Source organism: Embiotoca jacksoni, unplaced genomic scaffold (genome assembly GCF_022577435.1).
Source record: "Embiotoca jacksoni isolate LCO1_2020_lvr unplaced genomic scaffold, fEmbJac1.0.p SCAF_64, whole genome shotgun sequence".
Classification (NCBI taxonomy): Eukaryota; Metazoa; Chordata; class Actinopteri; family Embiotocidae; genus Embiotoca; species Embiotoca jacksoni.
In genome coordinates, this window is record NW_027185419.1 from 1,120,495 (window position 1) to 1,140,346 (window position 19,852).

The 19,852-nt window shown below is 41.3% G+C and overlaps 1 protein-coding gene across 1 annotated transcript in view; it reads right to left on the reverse strand.

Annotated features, from left to right (window-relative positions):
- Nucleotides 1-19,852, reverse strand: part of LOC138213791 (multiple epidermal growth factor-like domains protein 11) — a 121,254-nt gene that overhangs the window by 13,804 nt on the left and 87,598 nt on the right. Inside the window, exons 12-16 of the mRNA XM_069175041.1 lie at nucleotides 14,268-14,388; nucleotides 12,831-12,994; nucleotides 12,082-12,184; nucleotides 6,481-6,627; nucleotides 5,379-5,513 (exon numbers count right to left, since the gene is read on the reverse strand). Of these exons, the coding sequence (XP_069031142.1) occupies nucleotides 5,379-5,513; nucleotides 6,481-6,627; nucleotides 12,082-12,184; nucleotides 12,831-12,994; nucleotides 14,268-14,388 (670 nt within the window). The remainder of the gene's footprint in view (nucleotides 1-5,378; nucleotides 5,514-6,480; nucleotides 6,628-12,081; nucleotides 12,185-12,830; nucleotides 12,995-14,267; nucleotides 14,389-19,852) is intronic.

The following is a 19,852-nucleotide window of genomic DNA, read 5'->3' on the forward strand; positions in this document are numbered from 1 at the left end:
AGTTGTTCGAATCATAAATCAAAAATTGACAGTGGAATAAAAGGAACGATTATCTACTTATTTCATCTAATGTTCTTCACACATACTATTTCACAGAAATAGCTCGTGTACAAAAAGTAAGTGAACGGCTGACTGACAGCTGGAAGTAGTTGCTCTGGAGTTCCTTCATGAATCGACCGTTCACACGTCAGAGGTCGCCTTCGTTTCAACTCAAGACAACGTGAACCACAGCACAGGAAACAGATCCATCGAGTTAACACGGTGCAGAAGGTTCTGCAGAGATTTAAAAAAAACAAAAAAAAACCCAACCACTGGTGGACTTCAAAATGAAACCAGAACGGGTCAAAAACAGCTGATGACGGAAAGAATCCTTCGAACTGTGAAGAACAACCGTAAAAAAACGAAGCTGTCGAGAGAGTTCAGGAGTGGAAGAGTCCCAATCCACAGTTTGATGGAAGTTTCAGAGGAAAAAGATGTGAACCTCTTACTGGCAGCAGAAATCCATGGATGTAAAGACAAGCAAGAAAAACCTGTGGAGTGAAGACTCAGGAACAGAAATGGATCTTCACCACGGAGATGATCCAAATCATGACAGAAAAAAAACATTAAAGGAAATTAATATTCGGTGGATGTTAAGAGTTTTTCTACCTGTTAAAAGAGAGTTTTCCCTCATAAGTTGCTACCTGTGCCACCATCGGCGGATTCTTCCTTTAAAGAGGGAGTTTTTCCTTCCTAACAGACGAATACATTCAGAATGAAACACTGTAAGTCGAAGATTAAAATGAAAAAATGAAAAATATGTTTCAAAAGAGAATTGAAAGTCTCTTTTCAGTCGGCAGGAAGGACCCAACCTGGAAGCTGTGACCTTCTCGTTCACGACAAAAAACATTTTATTCATCTTCAATTGCTGCTTATAATTAATTCAACAGTAATTCAGGTTTTGACGAGTTAACATCGTTTTCTGCCGTTCGACTCCTCGCGGTCAGAAATGAATCATCGCCGCTGATTGTTTCTGATACAAAAGTGTGTCTGACAAAACAGGATGAGGTCAACGGCCAGAACAGGAGGTGGATGCCGTCACTCCAGTTCTCACATCTTTACATCGACTTCCTGTCCGGACAAAGGATTTATTTCAAAATACAGCTGTTAGTCTGTAAAGCAGACTTCCTGTTAAAAGAGAGTTTTTCCTTCTGTTGGAGGTTTCTTCTGTTAAAAGAGAGTTTTTCCTTCTTTTGGAGGTTTCTTCTGTTAAAAGAGAGTTTTTCCTTCTGCTGGAGGTTTCTTCTGTTGAAAGAGAGTTTTTCCTTCTGTTGGAGGTTTCTTCTGTTGAAAGAGAGTTTTTCCTTCTTTTGGAGGTTTCTTCTGTTAAAAGAGAGTTTTTCCTTCTGTTGGAGGTGTCTTCTGTTAAAAGAGAGTTTTTCCTTCTTTTGGAGGTTTCTTCTGTTAAAAGAGAGTTTTTCCTTCTTTTGGAGGTTTCTTCTGTTAAAAGAGAGTTTTTCCTTCTTTTGGAGGTTTCTTCTGTTAAAAGAGAGTTTTTCCTTCTGTTGGAGGTTTCTTCTGTTGAAAGAGAGTTTTTCCTTCTGCTGGAGGTTTCTTCATGTTAAAAGAGAGTTTTTTCTTCTGTTGGAGGTTTCTTCATGTTAAAGGAGAGTTTTTCCTTCTGTTGGAGGTTTCTTCTGTTAAAAGAGAGTTTTTCCTTCTGTTGGAGGTTTCTTCTGTTGAAAGAGAGTTTTTCCTTCTGTTGGAGGTGTCTTCTGTTAAAAGAGAGTTTTTCCTTCTTTTGGAGGTTTCTTCATGTTAAAAGAGAGTTTTTCATTCTGTTGGAGGTTTCTTCATGTTAAAGGAGAGTTTTTCCTTCTGTTGGAGGTTTCTTCTGTTAAAAGAGAGTTTTTCCTTCTGTTGGAGGTTTCTTCTGTTGAAAGAGAGTTTTTCCTTCTTTTGGAGGTTTCTTCATGTTAAAAGAGAGTTTTTTCTTCTGTTGGAGGTTTCTTCATGTTAAAGGAGAGTTTTTCCTTCTGTTGGAGGTTTCTTCTGTTAAAAGAGAGTTTTTCCTTCTGTTGGAGGTTTCTTCTGTTGAAAGAGAGTTTTTCCTTCTGTTGGAGGGTTCTTCTGTTAAAAGAGAGTTTTTCCTTCTTTTGGAGGTTTCTTCATGTTAAAAGAGAGTTTTTCATTCTGTTGGAGGTTTCTTCTGTTAAAAGAGAGTTTTTCCTTCTGTTGGAGGTTTCTTCTGTTAAAAGAGAGTTTTTCCTTCTGTTGGAGGTTTCTTCATGTTAAAAGAGAGTTTTTCCTTCTGTTGGAGGTTCCTCCTAGCTTACATGGGAATTGTTGAATTGTTGGATTCCTCTGTATAATATTGTAAAGTTCTCTTGTAGGAACTTTACTGTGATAAATGCCCTGAAATAACTTGTTGAGTTGCGACCTGGCACTTTATAAATAAAATTTACTTGACATTTAGAAGCATCGTTCAGCTTTTATACTTCACATGTCTGGAACAAACTTTTCTATTCGCCTTCTTTTATTAAACCATGTAATTACTGTAAATCTCATATTTTTCATTTTCTCTCTACGTCTGTTGCTTTTACATTTTGTCTCGATGCCTTTTATGTACAGCACTTTGAATCGCCTTGTTCTTAAAACGTGCCTGAAACCAAACCAAACCAAAACAAATGAAATCTCCTCCAGTTTGCCCGAGAACCTGCGGGACGGAGCTTCACGCTGAGTTAGTTTGTTTTGCTGATAACCTTTTCAGGCAGATGCACATCCTGTTGCTTAAGGATGTAATAATATCACTTTTTTTTTCATATTCAGATTCCACTAAATGCAGTTACACTAATAAAATATTGAGACACAGATACTGTGGTGTCTGACAGGCCGTGATAATATATTCATGTGCTCTGGGGTTTCTTTTTTGATTATTACCAATTAACATGAGCGGGCACATGGCTGCTACTGACTGTAATATTTCAACGCGCGTTTCAGTTTTAGCTGAAATTTGCGAGCTTATTAAGTAAAAAAACAAAAACTTCACATACAGGAAAACTCTCAGTTTTATTCCCTTAGCAGCGCAAATAGGTTAGGTTAGGTAGTTACTTTATTAATCCCCGAGGGGAAATTTTTTTTCCCGCTACAGTATAATAGAAGAGAACATTATGTATTTATCTTGATGTTTAAGGAGGATTATGGTTGTTTTCACCGTTTTATGAGTATGCGTTGTTCCCGTTACCTAAAATGTATCGTCTTCATTAAGAGTTTCCGTTGCACATCTCAAACAATAAAACCCAGAAGGGGATGAAGTGCAATAATGAAGTCCCTCCTCTTATGAAAGAGTTACCAGAGTGTGACTAACGCCCGTTAAAGTTCGGATCAAAGAGTGCGCAGGACACATGACGGAGGCCAGGAGAGTTCAGCCAGCATAATTAGCAGGAGAGGGACCAGTCGGTGTTTCCCTGGTGGTGCTTGTTCGTTCAATTTGAGTTTTTGTCTCTCTAAATACGACTCGGTGGTGATGCCACTCGATTCCCGCTGGACGTCGGGAAACTTTGAACACACGTTTGTGGTCCCGGCAGGATGAATCCTACTGATGTTGGAGATTTTACATATAAACACTCATCAAGCTCTTCAAAATTTGTATCAAACTTAGTTTTACTGCTACTTTCTGTTGAAGTCATCAGAGAGCTGCTGATTCTACTTCATGTTTATCACTTAAATGCGGTGCTAATTATTTTGTCCAATGTTTTACAGCCACTTGATAAAACTTTAAAAAAACCAATGAGGTGTCAGCAGGTCAAAAACAAGCAGCTTCCGTTGATGGCAAAATTGGTGTAGATCCCTTAAAACTTCTGCTAATTATTGTGATTGTTTCCAGGAGGTGCTGGATAATTATATTAAAACATGAAAAAAAGAAGCCTCGTGCTGCCTCATTGGTGAAGCATGTGGTGAAGCCTACAGACGGTGTGAATGTGGATGAATTATCGGGTCCAAACTATTAACGAGAGCTTCAGATGACAGCGAACTGAATATTCATCTTACGGTTGATACGAGCAGCATTTTAAAGAGCTGAAATAATCAAATAAAGCAGCTTGAATGTTTGTATAAACTCTAAATTATCTGTTTGTTGTTTGTTTTGTTTTTTTGTCTTCATCTGAGCCTGGTCAGAAGCTAGAATTAATTTCCAGCACCAAATTTTTGCATTTGTAATGTAAATAAAGTTGCACAAATAAAAAGATTTATGAGGAACAAAAGGAACAAACGTGTCTGAAAATCACCTTCAGCTAGAAAAGAAGCCGGAGTCGGCAGCGATGTGCCGAGCCGGCGGAGGAACTCCCGCTGAGCGTGTTGTGATCTCTGAAGGATGAATTTCACTTTTTTTTTTTTTTATCTAAGCTGCCTGAAGCTAAAATGTCATTATTGTTCTGCTGCGGCTAACAAACGCTGAACTCTCCGTAAACAACGGGACGTTTTCTTTCATGAAAATCTGTTAAAAAAGCGTTTTGTGTCGGTTGACGGTCGAATCTTCCACGATGAGCTGTTTTCTTTGGAGATCCCTCTGAGAGTTTACTGGTCAATAACATCATTAGCCTGTACTCTTCAGGCGGTTGCCCCCCCCCTCTCTCCCCACCTCCCTCCTCACCCCGTCTGCTTCGTCGAAGCTCAACCCGGTTATCTTACGGGGCTCAAAGATGCAGCGGCCAGCAGAATGGCTAATGTAGGACAGAGCATAAGTAAGGCCGTCTCCATGTTTAATGCTGATGAATATTTCACTCCTCCACGTCTCCATTTAAGAAGCCGGCTCGGCCGCCGGACCGTCGAAGGGAGACTTGACACCAGCTTTAACCTGCAGAGCTGAACTGAAATCCTGACGCACGGAGAGATGACTGAGATGGAGTGGAGAGGTGGGAGGAGCTGAAACGGGACACAGACGGAGCTCAAGGTCGCTTCTTTATCATTTCCAACGTTTCTAATGAAATGTCGACATTCAAAGGATTTTGCTTCAATACGAACCCGAAGTTAACGACACACGTCAGCGTTTAACAAAAAGAGCTTCTGTTCCTGAAAGAAGCCGACCGGTGAGAAAAGTCACGTGACTCCGGAGAGGAAAAGGTGTGAAACAAAAACACACAAAACAACGATGCACACGGTGGACACGTTTACATCCAGTCTATAGAAACAACATTTCAACACTTTTTATTCCAGTATTTTACAGTATTTTCAAACTTCTGACTCAAACGAGAGCTCGAAGGTTTTACTCATAAAGAGGCTGAAAGTTTCTGCTTCGGACCGTAAAGACCGAACAAGACGTGTTCGGGCGGAAAGCAGCTGCACCTTCTCATTTATTTTCATTCTTTTTTTCAGGGATGAAGGAAAAACTGAAAACTGACCTTGGTTGCAAAGAGAGCCGAAGAATCCGGAGAGACACTCGCAGTGACCGGTGACGTGGTGGCACGCTCCGTCACTGTGGAGGCACTGAGGACACGACTGGCTGCAGCGCTGGCCGTACAAACCAGGTGAACAGGCTGCACAGGAAACACACACACACACACACACACACACACACACACACACACACACACACACACACACACACACACACCGTTTAGCATCTGGTAGAAGATGTGTCCGTGAGCGTGTCTCTAACTGAACTCGGCCCTTTTGGCTCCGTCCAGCTCTGCTTTGTTTCCCCTCGTAGCTCCGAGCCGTCTGATACATCTTCTTAAGACTTTTAATTAGCTTTAATTGATGTTCCTCCAACATCTACTCTCCGACGCGCTACAACGGTTTCCTAATTAAGATAATTGGCTAAACTGTGAACCGAGATGCCTTAAATTCATCGCTCCGATGGATGCAGGAGGGAATGCTGTCAGGATGCTTTTATTCAACAAGTAGTCTCAGATTTAATGTCCAGCAGGTGTTTTTTTTACAGTTACAAATCCTGACACCTCAAAGGACAAACGCAGAACTCGCTGATAAAAAAAACGTTGCACCTCGATTGTTTTCTGAATGATTTCGAGATGAGAACTCAGTGATGATGTTGACGGAGAGACGACACTGAATACGTCGTCGCTTCGAGGAATCATCCAAACCACGTATATCGGAGAAAAAGCTTCCAGCTCCCTGCAGCTTTCCAAACAAAAAAGATTTTTACACCAACCATTTTTGAAACCTTTATTTTCTGTCTGACTGAAAGGAAAGAAGAAATGTTCCTCCCATTGGTGGATGGTTACCACGGACACCATCACAGGCACGTCCATCCGTTTCAATGATTTATGTAAAAATCAAATTGACCACGGAGGTGGAAAGTCAGCCTGACCCTGACGATAGACGCTTTAATGGGAAACCCCCCCTCCCCCCCATCCCTCCTAAACTCTAACAGCGTGGAACTTCTTGTATTTTACAGCTAAATAGCGGCACAATCTTTAGTAAAATAAAGAAACATTTCTGGATTTGTGTGCAATGTGTGTGTGTGTGTGTGTGTGTGTGTACTTCGTCTGCAGTTGGTGCCGCGGTAGCCGGACGCGCAGGCACAGCTGCCGTCCTCCGGGGAGCACGAGCCTCCGTTCTCACAGCTGCAGCTGTACGAGCAGTCGGGACCCCAACGGCCCTCCTCACACCCGCTGTCACAGTGGACACCTGCACAAAACACACACACACACACACACACACACACACACACACACACACACACACACACACACACACACACACACACACACACACAATTACAGTCTGCAGGAGAGAAAAGAGGTTTCGTCCCCCGATGATGCTGCAGAGCTTCAGATTAAACACAAGAAAGGAGGATGATGCAAAAAACAAAAAGAGCAGATGAAGGAGTTCATAGAAGATGAGAAGATGTGACATGAAATAATTCCTCCCCACTCATCTCCCCGTTAAAGCACGAAGCTGCCAACGTGTTACATTCTTCTTGACTGAAACCATAAATCTCTGCTACGTCCACGTGTCGTATCTTTTTTCCTCCGAGTCTCAGCGCTTCACTAAAACGATTAAAAACTCATCAGTGAGTTTCCCTGAGTGGGAAACACCTTCCTTCCTTCCTTCAGTCGTTTTCTGGGTTCAGTCCATGCACACCATCCTGCTACCACAAATACTTAAAGTGGATCAATGAAAGTATGTCCGTTACAAAGCACGTTTTTTATTAGGAATAATAAATATACAGTAAAATGGGCCTCATCCTTTAAATGAACAGATCTGAACGGCTCAATAGGAAAAGATGTAACCGAACAAATCATCGTTGTCATAACTGATGATTTTTTATTGAGTAGATCTTCATTTGAATGTCAGAAAGAAGAAGAAGAAGAAGATCAATATTTAATGGAAACAAAAATGTAACGCTCAGCCACACAACAAACATGAATAGATTCTGATGGACTTCATTGTTCGGTCATCAAACTGTCTGGAAGAGTTTAAATTACGTATCGGCTCGGTGACGTGTACGAGACAAACGGGAACTGAATAAATAAATCTGAGTTCGGGCCTGAAACATGTTTCAGTTATTATCAGTTGAAAAATGTCTGGATTAAAAAATGAAAAAATTTAAACCGATTTCAATATCTGAGACTGAAAAATGTTTTTATTTATTTACTTCATTTAGAAAAGAACAGATGTGCTCATGAAGATGTTTTAAATCTGACAAATCAAAAATCAAACATAATCTCTGAGGGATATTTTACTGTTAAAAAATGTGTATCATACTGAGGTTTTGATTTCTTATCCTGGTTTTGGTCATGTTTGGGATATGACACCGCGTGCAGTGACCCTGACGTCCACTAGAGGGCGCTGTGTCGGCATCACGTTGCACTTCGGCTAGCCGTGGTGAGGTTTAGACAAAGATCACCGTTCAGGCTCAAAGAAGTAATTTCACACAAGTAATGTTCTGTAATTTATATAAATTTAATAAATGACATTATACGTGCACATTATGTGACTTAAAATAAATCTCTAAATTCGTTAAATCTTTTTATATCTCTTGAATTCACAGTTTTGATTTCAGTAAAAATGACAGTTTTTGCTGCAGTTTTTCAGATCTCACTCCGCTGACGACTTTTCGTGTGTTTGGTTTTGACCAAAAGTGAGTCGAAACCAACAAAACAAAACAAATAGTGTGAATGTAAATTTCCTCGCCGACGCTTTGACACCGAGCGTCTTCCATCGAACATCCTGCGAGTCGAATAAACGTCGATGTTTGTCTGAACAAAATTTAAAAAAAATTCTAAAGTCTACTCGAGACTTTTTGCCCTTTAATCCTTTGCTGAAGTGTCTCCTTCTTTCATCAGTCTTGCAAATGTGTGTGTGTGTGTGTGTGTGTGTGTGTGTGTGTGTGTGTGTGTGTGTGTGTGTGTGTGTCAGTCCTGAGAGGCAGCAGTGTGTCTACACTAAAGCTGGCTTGCAGATCGGATCAGAACCCCCCGCTGCTCACCGGGGACAGTCTGCAGACCGCAGCGTCCCCAGAACACACACACACACACACACACACACACACACACACACACACACACACACACACACACACACACACACACACACACACGGGGAGAAGCCAACCAAAAGACGGACGGACGGACGGACGGAGTAAGAATAGCGTGAGTGCAAACACTCGTCTCTCGCTGCAGCTCATTAGAAACTTCCTTTGACTCAGAATATGAGAGAATATGAAAGTGCGGCGCAGGCGGCCATTATAACTCAATTAATAAACTACCTCTGAGGGCCAGGAATCAGAAGCTCTGTTCGTCGGGCTGTGGTATTAAACCAAGGGGGGTAGGGGGGGTAACAGGCAGAAGAAGGACGCATATTATACACGACATTCGTCCGAACTCTAACCAGGTATTTTAGCTTTAACGACATTATTAGCACGACTTGGATAAATAAAATAAACAATAAAAACATGTAATCAACATGTGTTCATATTTTGGGGGCAAATTGCTCTCAAAATATCTGAAACTTTTTTGTTACTGTGATCTCCGTTTCCATGGCAACGCATGGGGTACGACTAACAACTGGAAATAAAAACATCAGTCGTGTCAGTCGACTTTTAGGTCTGAACTCAACTGAATAAATACAGAACATAGAAACACTAAACTGATCAGCTAGTTCAGTCTGGTTGGAACAAAGATATCTGATGAACAAAGATATCTGGTGAACAAAGATATCTGATAAACAAAGATATGTGATGAACAAAGATATGTGATGAACAAAGATATCTGATGAACAAAGATATCTGATGAACAAAGATATCTGGTGAACAAAGATGTGATGAACAAAGATAATCTGATGAACAAAGATATCTGATGAACAAAGATATCTGATGAACAAAGATATCTGATGAACAAAGATATGTGATCGACCAATCAGATCTCTGGGGGCGGAGCTACTGGTTGTTATAATTCCTCTTCAGAACAAAACTCTTCACACCTTCAGTCTAAAATTTGATCCAAACATTCATCAATATATCGAAAGTTTCTCTCCAGTGTCATTTCATCACCGGAGAATTAATCGCATCGATCGTTTGCTCATCACGACTTTACTAAATTGACAATCAGCGGGTAAAACTATGACTCCGACGTGACAATTAATGATGTAAACAGAGGCTCTCGGAGGTGTGATGTCACCGCTGATGGAAGTAATCAGTTCACCACACGGGACTCCAACGGCGCTTCATCCACAACGTGAAGTTGAATTACTGAAGAAGAGCCGAGCGGTTAAACCATCCGAGCCTGAACCTCCATCACTTTTCTGAATTATATGGTTTGACTCTGTCGCGTGTCGTATTGATTTGTTGTCCTCAGACCTTTTCTCCTCAGGTATTTTCCTCTGAGCCCTCGATTCAGGGGGCTGGATGCGGCCTGTTGATGGCGCCGTGCCCTCCAGAAAGGGGGCCAAAGGCCAGACGGGAGGCTAATCTACTCCGGCGGCGGCGTTTTCTGCCGTCCGTCACTCATCGGTCGCGCGGAACAGTTGTGATTTCATTTCGATAAAACCTCCACGTGGACTCAGAGGGAAGCCGGCCGAGGGGTCATTTCTTCTGCTCGTTTATCAAACCCTCCACGGTGGTCAGACTTCAGACGTCTAAACTCCTCACAAAGCTGATGTCGGATTAATTTGCCATGAATTCTGGGTAACAACACACAAAGCTGCTGATATACCTGTCGACTATCTTCTTTTGTTGCTTTTCCCGGGACGCTACGGTTTATTTTGCACGGTCCTCAAACTTGATTTAAATAATCCCACTGCACGGATTTTACAAGTTCTCTATGTTTTTCTGATGCTCATTTATGAAACAGTAGCTCCACACACGACATGAAAATTCAACCCATCTGTCACCACAACCTGGAAACCTCCAACCTGACTGGAGGGGAGTGAACGCAGCTGCTGTCTGGAGGAAGTTCAATACTGGATGAATCCAAAGTTACTCCTGCATATGCAAGCTGGTCTGAACTGTTTCCATCAAGCGGATCGTGACCTGATGCAGGTGCCATTGACTGTTACCATGGATACACTGGTCAAAGGGGGATCGGCTGGCTAACTTTTTATTTTAGGCTCAACATAAGTCATTCTTAACTTGCATCAGACCAAACTAAGCGCAAAATAAAGACTGTCGAAACACCTTTTTGTAAAACTGGCCCCTCGTTTCACTTTAGACATCTAGATCCTACTTTTGACAGGAGAAATAAACTAAATTAATAAATGAATATAAAGCTGTATTTGTCATGTTTTTCCCTCCGTATACTACACAGTGACTGACAGTACAGTATAATGTAACACTATAGAATAATGTCAGCTGCTGTCCTGACGTGTCAGCTGGTTTTCGAGGACAAACATCCCATCATGAAGGTTGTGGTCAGGGTGAATTCGACGGACACATGCTTCACTAATACATTCTGTATGAGCTGCTGTTGTCGTGCATCAGGTGTAAATCTGACCTTGTGTCGCCACAAGGTCGCTGAATGTATAAACTGGGTCACTTTTGAAGCAGCTTTACTTTGTGCCAGTCTCTGATGTTACTTTACTGCAGTCACTTGTCTCTGCAGCAACGTGGACAACAGAACGTGCAGTCCTTGCAGTCCTGGAGACATTTGACTTGCAAATATTATTAAAAGCAAAGTTAGATGGGGGTTGTGGAAAGTTTTAATCGCTGCTTTGTTTCTGTGCATCTTAATTGCACCTCAATTTTTATGATTCTCCCTCATTTATAAGAACCTCTGATTAACAAGTGCAGGCTGTGAACAAATGTAGACTGTACCAGGTATCTGCTGTCCTCCCTGCAGGTGCCTCTTTATGGACATGTGATGTTTCCAGATTTGAAGATAATCCTCATCGTTCAGTCTCTGCATTACTTTGTCTTTTATTTCACTTTTATCAAACATATCAAATCTCACTGCAGTTATCCTATTTGTGTGGACAGCATTGTTCTGTCATGGTAAAGATTGTGAAGGCTTTAGAGACAAAAGGAAGTTACACAACAGCTGTCAGTATTCAGGAGATGAGTTACAAACAGAGACAATTACTGAATGAATCCTTGAAAGGAGACTTTATAAAAGCCTTGAAGCCAGTATGGAGTTCTTTAATGAGCGTCTGGAGCAGCAAACCTGACAGCTTTTCTTCCCATCTCAGTCTGTGTCGCTACGACAGATACAGTTCGTCTGTCCAAACAGGAAGTGCTACTTTACTGGTGTAACGACATGTTCCTGTTCTTTTAGCGGTTACAGAGAGCTTCACCTGCCCTGATGCTTCATAATCAATAGTTTTGCTGTTCTAGATTTAGTTATGCGTGTTGCTCCTTATCATTTTCTTGACCCAATCTGGGTACATAACATATTTGGGGGCTCGTCCGGGATAAATGCTTTTGTTTTGAAGCACTATGTGACTTTTAATTCGAAAAGTGAAGTGTAAATGACAAGTAATGGATGTTATTTGCCTCGTCTGACAGTTATGAACCAGTTCATTTTAACCTTCGACCTTAATAAACTGCCATTTTTGTGTCTCTGTTTCTGTATTTCGGCCCTCGACCAAGTAGCCAAGCTTTGACAATCCAAATACTTCTCAGCCCGATAGCGTGGCTTCGTAACTCACCCGTCCAACCTGCGAGGCAGCGACAGGAGCCGCTCACTGGATCGCAGCCGTCGGAGTTGACACAGTCGCATCTCTCTCTGCAGTCCAAGCTGTACGATCCCTCCTGACAGCCGCAACACAGCAACAGACCAAACTTCATATATGCACTTTTCACACACATAACCTTCTCTACTGGCTTTTAATGTTTTCATGGATGAAACCATGCACTCACAAAAATTAAGGAGCTTCTTAAACTCAAACAACAATCAAAAAGTTCAGAGATTTGTCCGGTTGAACGCAGCACAGCGATGCACACAGAGCAGGAGGAAGCTCCGCCCCTCTTGAAATGTTGAACGTCACTCAGAACACCTCGCCTGGCTCATCGCTTCATCACCGTAGACTTTCTGAACACTTTCAAGTGTCTCTGTTGACCGTTTAAAGAGTTTGACCCCAAAATCTGATGTTTCTCTGCTCCAGTTTCAGGTCCGTGGTTGAAATCACAAATGTTCACGGTACCAGTGGTCACTTTAACTTGAGGACCTACACGCTACAAACTACAGCGCTGATGTCGATCAAGAAACGACACTCTGAATACTTCCTCGTGAAGGTCGTTGCTTCCTGCTGCTCCGTGTTCATCGCTGCGCTGCGTTCAACAGCAACAGACTCTGAACATATTCATCGACCCTCATGCATCACCTCTGTGGCCTGTTGTGAGAAAACAAGTGGATTTCTGAGTGTGCGATGATTTAAGATAAATAACGACCACTCACAGGACACGGTACGTCGCAGTACTCGTCCCTCCAGCCCGGGGAGCAGGTGCAGGTTCCGTTAACGGGGTCGCAGGCCGCCTCGTTGGCGCATTGACACGTCTGGTTGCAGATCAGTCCCCAGGTACCGCTGGAGCAGGGGATGGAGCAGTCCACACCCTGCCAGCCTGGACAGACACCGAGACACCGTCAGCCCTTTACTGCAGCCGTTAACGGGACACGGTCCCACACTCTGCCTCGATGTCTACACTTTAATTACCTGCGTTATTCCCACGAGGTTCAGTGGTGCATGAATGTTTAAACATGCTGATATTAAGGGATATTAAACGAGTGAAGCAGAGAAGAAAATATAGAACAGGAACAAGTTCTGGAGGTTGTTAAGGTCGGTGTTGGGAAATTTTTTGGAGGGTTACCTTTACAGAAAAAAACACTCGAGTTCCCCATTTTTTTCCACGTGTTGCAACATATGATAATATGGGGAAAAGTTTGCACATAGGAATCTACATGGGCTTCACACATTACACCATGAAAATGTTCCAAAATCGCACGTTTCCCATGAACTAAATACATGTTTCACATGTGCACAATCACATGTGAAATTGTAGTTGTTTTTCTGAGAGGGTGGAGAGTTTTACTGGTGACTGTAGAGAAAAGTTTAGGTTTCTGGTTTTCGTGGGAAAAAAAAGTTACAATTATAATGCATAATCAATAACAAAAGAAAAAGTAAAAGTTTAAAAATATGCTGAAATTACAAACACTTTGTGTTAGCACCTTTCAAAAAAAAAGCACCGATTTCACGTGCAAAAACTTGTGTTTCGCGTGATTGTGATTGTGAAACGTGGTTTTGGAACATTTTCATGGTGTAATGTGTGAAGCTCGTAGATTCCCATGTGAAAAGTTTTCCACATGTTTTGCCATGTTATTATATGTAGATATGTGTCATATGTGTATCACGTGGAAAATACTCGTGTTTTTTCTGCGACGGCATTCCTAAAGTGTTTTTCACGACACCGTCAGGTGTTTTCAGCATATTTTTAAACTTTTACTTTTTTTACATCATGTTTGAAACTTTACTTTTTTTTGTTCCCAGAATGTTGTTATTTTAAAGCAGGATAACGTGTTTTAAAATCATTTTAGAGAACGTTAACCAACTTTTAATAAGAAAATCTTTGGAACAACAACAAAAAAAAACGTCCCCCTGAAAATGTTCCTTGATCATCACACATTTTTATCAGGACCTCCTGCTGTTTGTAAGAAGTCAGAACACAAACAGGTTTCATCTTTAACAATCTTTTAAAAGCTCTTTTATTTTAACGTGAAAAGTAACTAAAGCTGTCAGATAAATGTGGAAGTACTTGAGTAAAGTACACATTCCTTTAAACTTGTACTGTAGTACTTCATCAGTAAATGTACTCGTTTACTTTCCACCCGTTCACAGACCTTCTCTGCAGAAACAGGAGCCGTCGACGTGCGAGCAGGAGATCTCGTTGCGACAGGAACACGAGGAGGTGCAGTTGGTCCCAAACAGGCCTGCAGGACAGCTGATGGAGCAGTCGTCACCCTGAACACAGAAAACACACAACGGGAAGTATTTAGTCACAAACATTTTTGTGTTGACTCGTACAACTTGCATTAGTTTTAGTGAAGCGTTCGGCTGCCGTTTAAAAACAGGTCGCTGGTTCTTCCCTTTCTGCCATGTAGATGTGTCTACTCATTATCACGGTGCAGCGTGAAATAGACACACCTGTCCACTCCAGCAAAAACACGAGTTAGCTACGCTTGGCGCTGTCTAGGGCGTGAAAGTTACACGTTTCCCTGTTCCTGTGGATGAAAATGAAACCTGTGAACCGTGTGATTTACAGGAAAATGAAAACATGACGGAGGTTAGGAAACAAAAACACAACTCAACCACCTCTGTTGCATCACACGATCCTTCGTCACGTGACATTTACGCCCACAAAACGTGTAACTGTAACGCCTACGCAAGCCAAAATGTGTCTATTTCACGCTTCGCCGTGATAATGACTTGCATCGTTTCACAAAGTAGTCGAAGATCTTTTTCTACATTTTCTCTACTCTCGTGTTTTTTTGTATCGTCATCAGCTGCAGGTGAGGACGGCAGCCTTCAGTCTGTCTGCAGCTCCTTTATTCTTCATGAGATGCACCGGCTCGGCTGAAGAACATCTGACTTGTGTGTTTTCAGGTTGCAGGATCCTAACTGACAGGCAGGTTTCTCCACTCAGCTCCGGAGAAAAAAAAGAAAAAAGAAAAAGAAGCTCCTGCTCCGAGTTTATCTGATAAATTCCTTATGACTGCATTAAATCTGCAACCAACAGGCCCATGTATAATGGAGGAGGGAAACGATCACCGCTGATGGCCCCCCCGCAGAGAAACATGGCGTCTGCTCTTGTCCAATCAATCGAGGACGCGGTGGACAGACAGCTTGGCATTAGTGGGACGTCTAACCTCATTGTGAGAGCGAACCGAACCTTCGGCGCACCGTCGCATTGATCCGGACCTTCAACGTATAAACTGTGTTAATTAAAGCTTCCTGCTTCAAAGCTGTCTTCCTTTAAATTGCTATTAATCTAATATTCACAAAGACGGGCCAAACCTGAGCAGACAGGAGGCTTAAAAAAAGTTGGTGTTCTCTTGTTTATTTTATATAAAAACTAAAACTTTGTAAATAAAAAACGCGCGTGAGCTCGATGAGGAAAGTCATCAGGATTTCCCAGGGGGCCGCGGGGCATCTCAGGAATGACAAACACCAGACGATCGATGGCTGCTGACTTTAAAATTCAAGGAGCGCGTGTGGAGTTTTTTTGTTTTTTTTATTTGTCTTATTTAAAATTTTAAGATCAGAGCTGACAAATAAACAAACCAGCTCATTTTAGTTCTTACAGTCACACACAGACCAGATTAAAGTACATTTATTTAAATAATAAAAAAAATGGGACATGACTTCAGTTACATTTACTTAAAAACGAATTCAAGGTATTTGTACTTGAGTGCATTTTAAGCAACTTTATCCTTCTACTCATTTGTCTGACAGCTTGAATTACTTTTAAGATTTAAGTTTTTCATTACCTTCCTGTCCAGTGTAAACTATACATCTCCAGATTCTTGTATATTAAATTAAAAATTTTCTGATAAATTGAGGGATTAAATGTTCTTTGACTTTTTTAAAGATTACGGGACAAAATAACTCAAACAAAGTGATGATGTTACGGAATTTGATGCTTTACTGCAGATTAAACAAAGCAACAGCACATAAGAGTAGTTAAAATAAGCTCAAACTTAAGTAAATGCAGATCGGTTGAGCGTGATGAATCTCCAGTAACTGTAGTAGGTCAGTGGGATGCGACGGGTTAACGAGGTCATCCTGTCAAATACATGGATCAGTCTGCATGTAATTATTTAAATTTAAATTAAACATGAAAGAAACATTTGAAGTAGAAAAACATGAGATGAAAACAGCTGCAGGTAGTAGAGTGTGAAAATGACCTGCTGTTATATATCAGGATAAAATATTATGAGGAAATTCAATTGACAAAAAGAGGCTCAATCACTCAGACTGAAAAGGAAGCCCTTCATGAAATCAATAAATAACTGTTATATTCTGTGACAGGTTTTACATTTGTTTGTCAACCAATATATAATTTTACAGAGTTGAAAACGGATCTAGTCAGTCCCTCGAGGAGTTTTAATCTAATTGTTATGATCAAAAGTTGTCGATTTCTTCCTCAAAATTGTGATTTGTCGATTTTTTATTTAGGAAAATAATTGTATTTTTGTTTTTTTTTAACTACTACCGAGTTTGGAGACACTTTTTCAAAATTGTATTGAAACATTTCAAAACTGCATGTCTTAGTAAAAATAAATATCATTATTAGCAATTAAGTCAAGTTTGGCATTTTGACCACTGCCATCTAGATTTTTTGACCATATTTGGACGAGCTGGGGGGAGGAGCGACGAGTGGATCTGATCTGATTGGGTAGTTGAGGACACTAAGCCCCGCCCACATATAGCAGAAACCTGAATGCACCACAGGCACTTTTACAGCTTGAAAAAGCATCCTTTCGCTGTTGAAACATCTGACCAGCTGCACACAAGAGTTCAGTATCATGACTGCACTTAAATTCACTATTTTATTCACAAATTCACAACGATGACAATAATAATTATGTTTGCCTTCTCTCATTAGTAGTGAAGTATTTGTTTATGGCTTAAATGATTGTAATAAATCTCTTGGAAGATGGAAACGGATGTTCACAGTGACACTATCAGGACTGAAAGTTGTGTGGAAAATGGTTTATTTAGGAGGCTGTAAATACCACGTACTGCCGGTCTTTCCTCTCCACTGACACCAAACAGCCGTTCGTCCCGCTGGCAGTTCGGCCGTATTTCTGCAAATTTCAGGGCTTTCGGCTCAGAGTTGCAAACATGTTTACAGATATCGATCCGACCGTCCCAATCGGTGACAATAGCAGAAAATAAACTGTGTTTAAACCTGCTTTCCCATCCACAAAGCGATGCACTGAGCAGCGACCTGCGAGATACCAGCGCAGCATAAATTCTCTGAATCAATAAGCCTCCGCAGAGAGCAACATCCATCTGAGTTTAGCTGCTATAAACCAAGCGGACGTTCTCCTCCAGCTTTCATCCGCCTGGGAATCCCCCGGTGTTCTCCATCCAATTATCAGAAGTCGCTGTCATCTCGCTGCTGCGGGGCGTCTCAGCTCTGTTACTGAGAGGTCACAGCAGGGGGGGGGGGGGGGGGTCACAAATAAAGTATGACCTCCAGTCGGACTGAATTTAACCTTTAGCTTTAATCCAGTTTTAATCCTGAATCCAACAGTTTTAAATGTCGGTTCCTGAGCTGCACGTTTCATTATCGATGTCGTTCTGGAACCGATCGGCAGCCTCCAGTCTGACATCTTGGTTTTTTTTTTCGAGCCAGAAGTGACCATATTTGGACGAGACCGGTAGATCCGACTGAGAAACCTGAGGTCACGGCAAGGCGTGAAATAGACTGGCCCGTCCACTACGGCAAAAACGTGAGGTAGCTACGCTTGGCAACGTTTAGGTGTGACAGTTACACGTTTTCCTGTGGGGGTGGAAAAATTGAAAATACCGCATACTGGTTTCAACCATGTGATTTACAGGAAAACAAAAAGACGTGGTCAGGGTTCGGGGAGGAAAAACAAAAAATGAATGTGTCCTTTGTAAATGATACTTCGTCACGTCACATTTCCGTGTGTGTAACTTTCATGCCTAGAAAGCCCTAAACGTGAGCATCTCACATTTTGCTGTAACGGACGGGCGTGTCTATTTCACGCTTTGCCGTAATACTGGGTTGGGTCAGTAGGCCCCGCCCACCAATACCAGAAACCTGACCGCACCACAGGCCTGTCAATCAAACGGCAAACCTGTGCTTGAGTCGTAATGCCTAATGAATGCTGGAAATATGGTTATAACGACTTTTGGAAGACATTTACTGACTTTGTATTTCAGGAGAAAAGTTGTTGAACTATTCACCAGTTTCCAGGTGCACCGACTCATTCAGGATGGAATGTTTGTGGAGAACAGAACATTTTCTGAAGGCTCTAAATAAAACCTGCTTTTATCAGAAAACCTTCTGAGTCTTTCCTCATCACTGACACCAAAACAATCGTTCCTCCTCTCGGTTTGACAGATGAAGAGTATTTCTGTGAGATTTCACGCTTCGGCTCAAGAGTTTCACATGTTTGCAGAAATCGATCCAGCTGTCCGTGTCGGTCTGCATGTTTTACTCATCAAATCTGCTCAATATTAAATTACATTTGCAGCAGTGCTGTCCAAAAATAAATAAATAATGAAAGTCTGTGTTATTTATATATATGTACAGAACTTACTATATAATCATGTATATATACTGTATATGTATCTTTCTGAATATTTTAGTAGTCTGGTCTTCATCTTCAACCTGCAACAGCTTTGCAGGTGAAAAAAAAAAAAAATCTTCTTTCAAACTACTAGAACTACACCCATAAAGATTAGCAACGGAAAAATTAGGCAGAAAAATGTGAAAGAGTGAAAGTGAAACTAAATGGAAATATTAGCTAATTATCCAACAAGTAGCTCCGCCTCCAGAGATCTGATTGGTCAACTGAACTTTTGGAACAAATCATCATGACATCATCACTAGAAATATAACTCCGCCTCCTCAATGGGAATGTAGAATTACAATAGAATTTCATAAAATAAGTAATATAATGTAGTTTCTACTTGTTATAGATCTATTAAATTACCTATTTGGCGAAATCGGGTCTCTTTTGGTCCTTTTTGGTCGCTCCGAGCACCCGTACCGTAACACCACGGATAGTCACGCACTTACAATCCTAGAGGAGGCTAGCTGGACCGGTTTGGTTTGAACACATGACACGGAGCTAAAATGTTAAAAACACATGAGAACATGGATATCTTTGTTCATCAGATATCTTTGTTCATCACATATCTTTGTTCATCAGATATCTTTGTTCATCACATATCTTTGTTCATCAGATATCTTTGTTCCAACCAGACTGAGCTAGCTGATCAGTTTAGTGTTTCTATGTTCTGTATTTATTCAGTTGGAGACTAGAAATCCTCTCTGTTGCTAGGTGGTTGCTAAGGGTCGGACTGCTTCCTGGAGTAGTAAACATTACATACGTTACATTAAGAGTTTACTAACGCAACTGATTGTTTTCCAGTTCTTAGACGTACCCCATGTGTTGCCATGGAAACGGAGATCACACTAACGGAAAAGGTTTTATATTTTGAGAGCGATATGAACACATTTAGATTACATGTTTTATTTAGTTGGTAACTTGTTGTATGATGCTTACGGACTGGCCGGATCACTGTCGTGCCAGTAATGACGTTAAAGCCCTCGAGTGTAATATTATGTTTTTAACTTCAAACCAAACTTCACAAAAAGATCTGTGAAGTAGTTTTTGAGATATGCAGCAAAGAAAAAAACCCGATGACATCAGCACGTAAACAT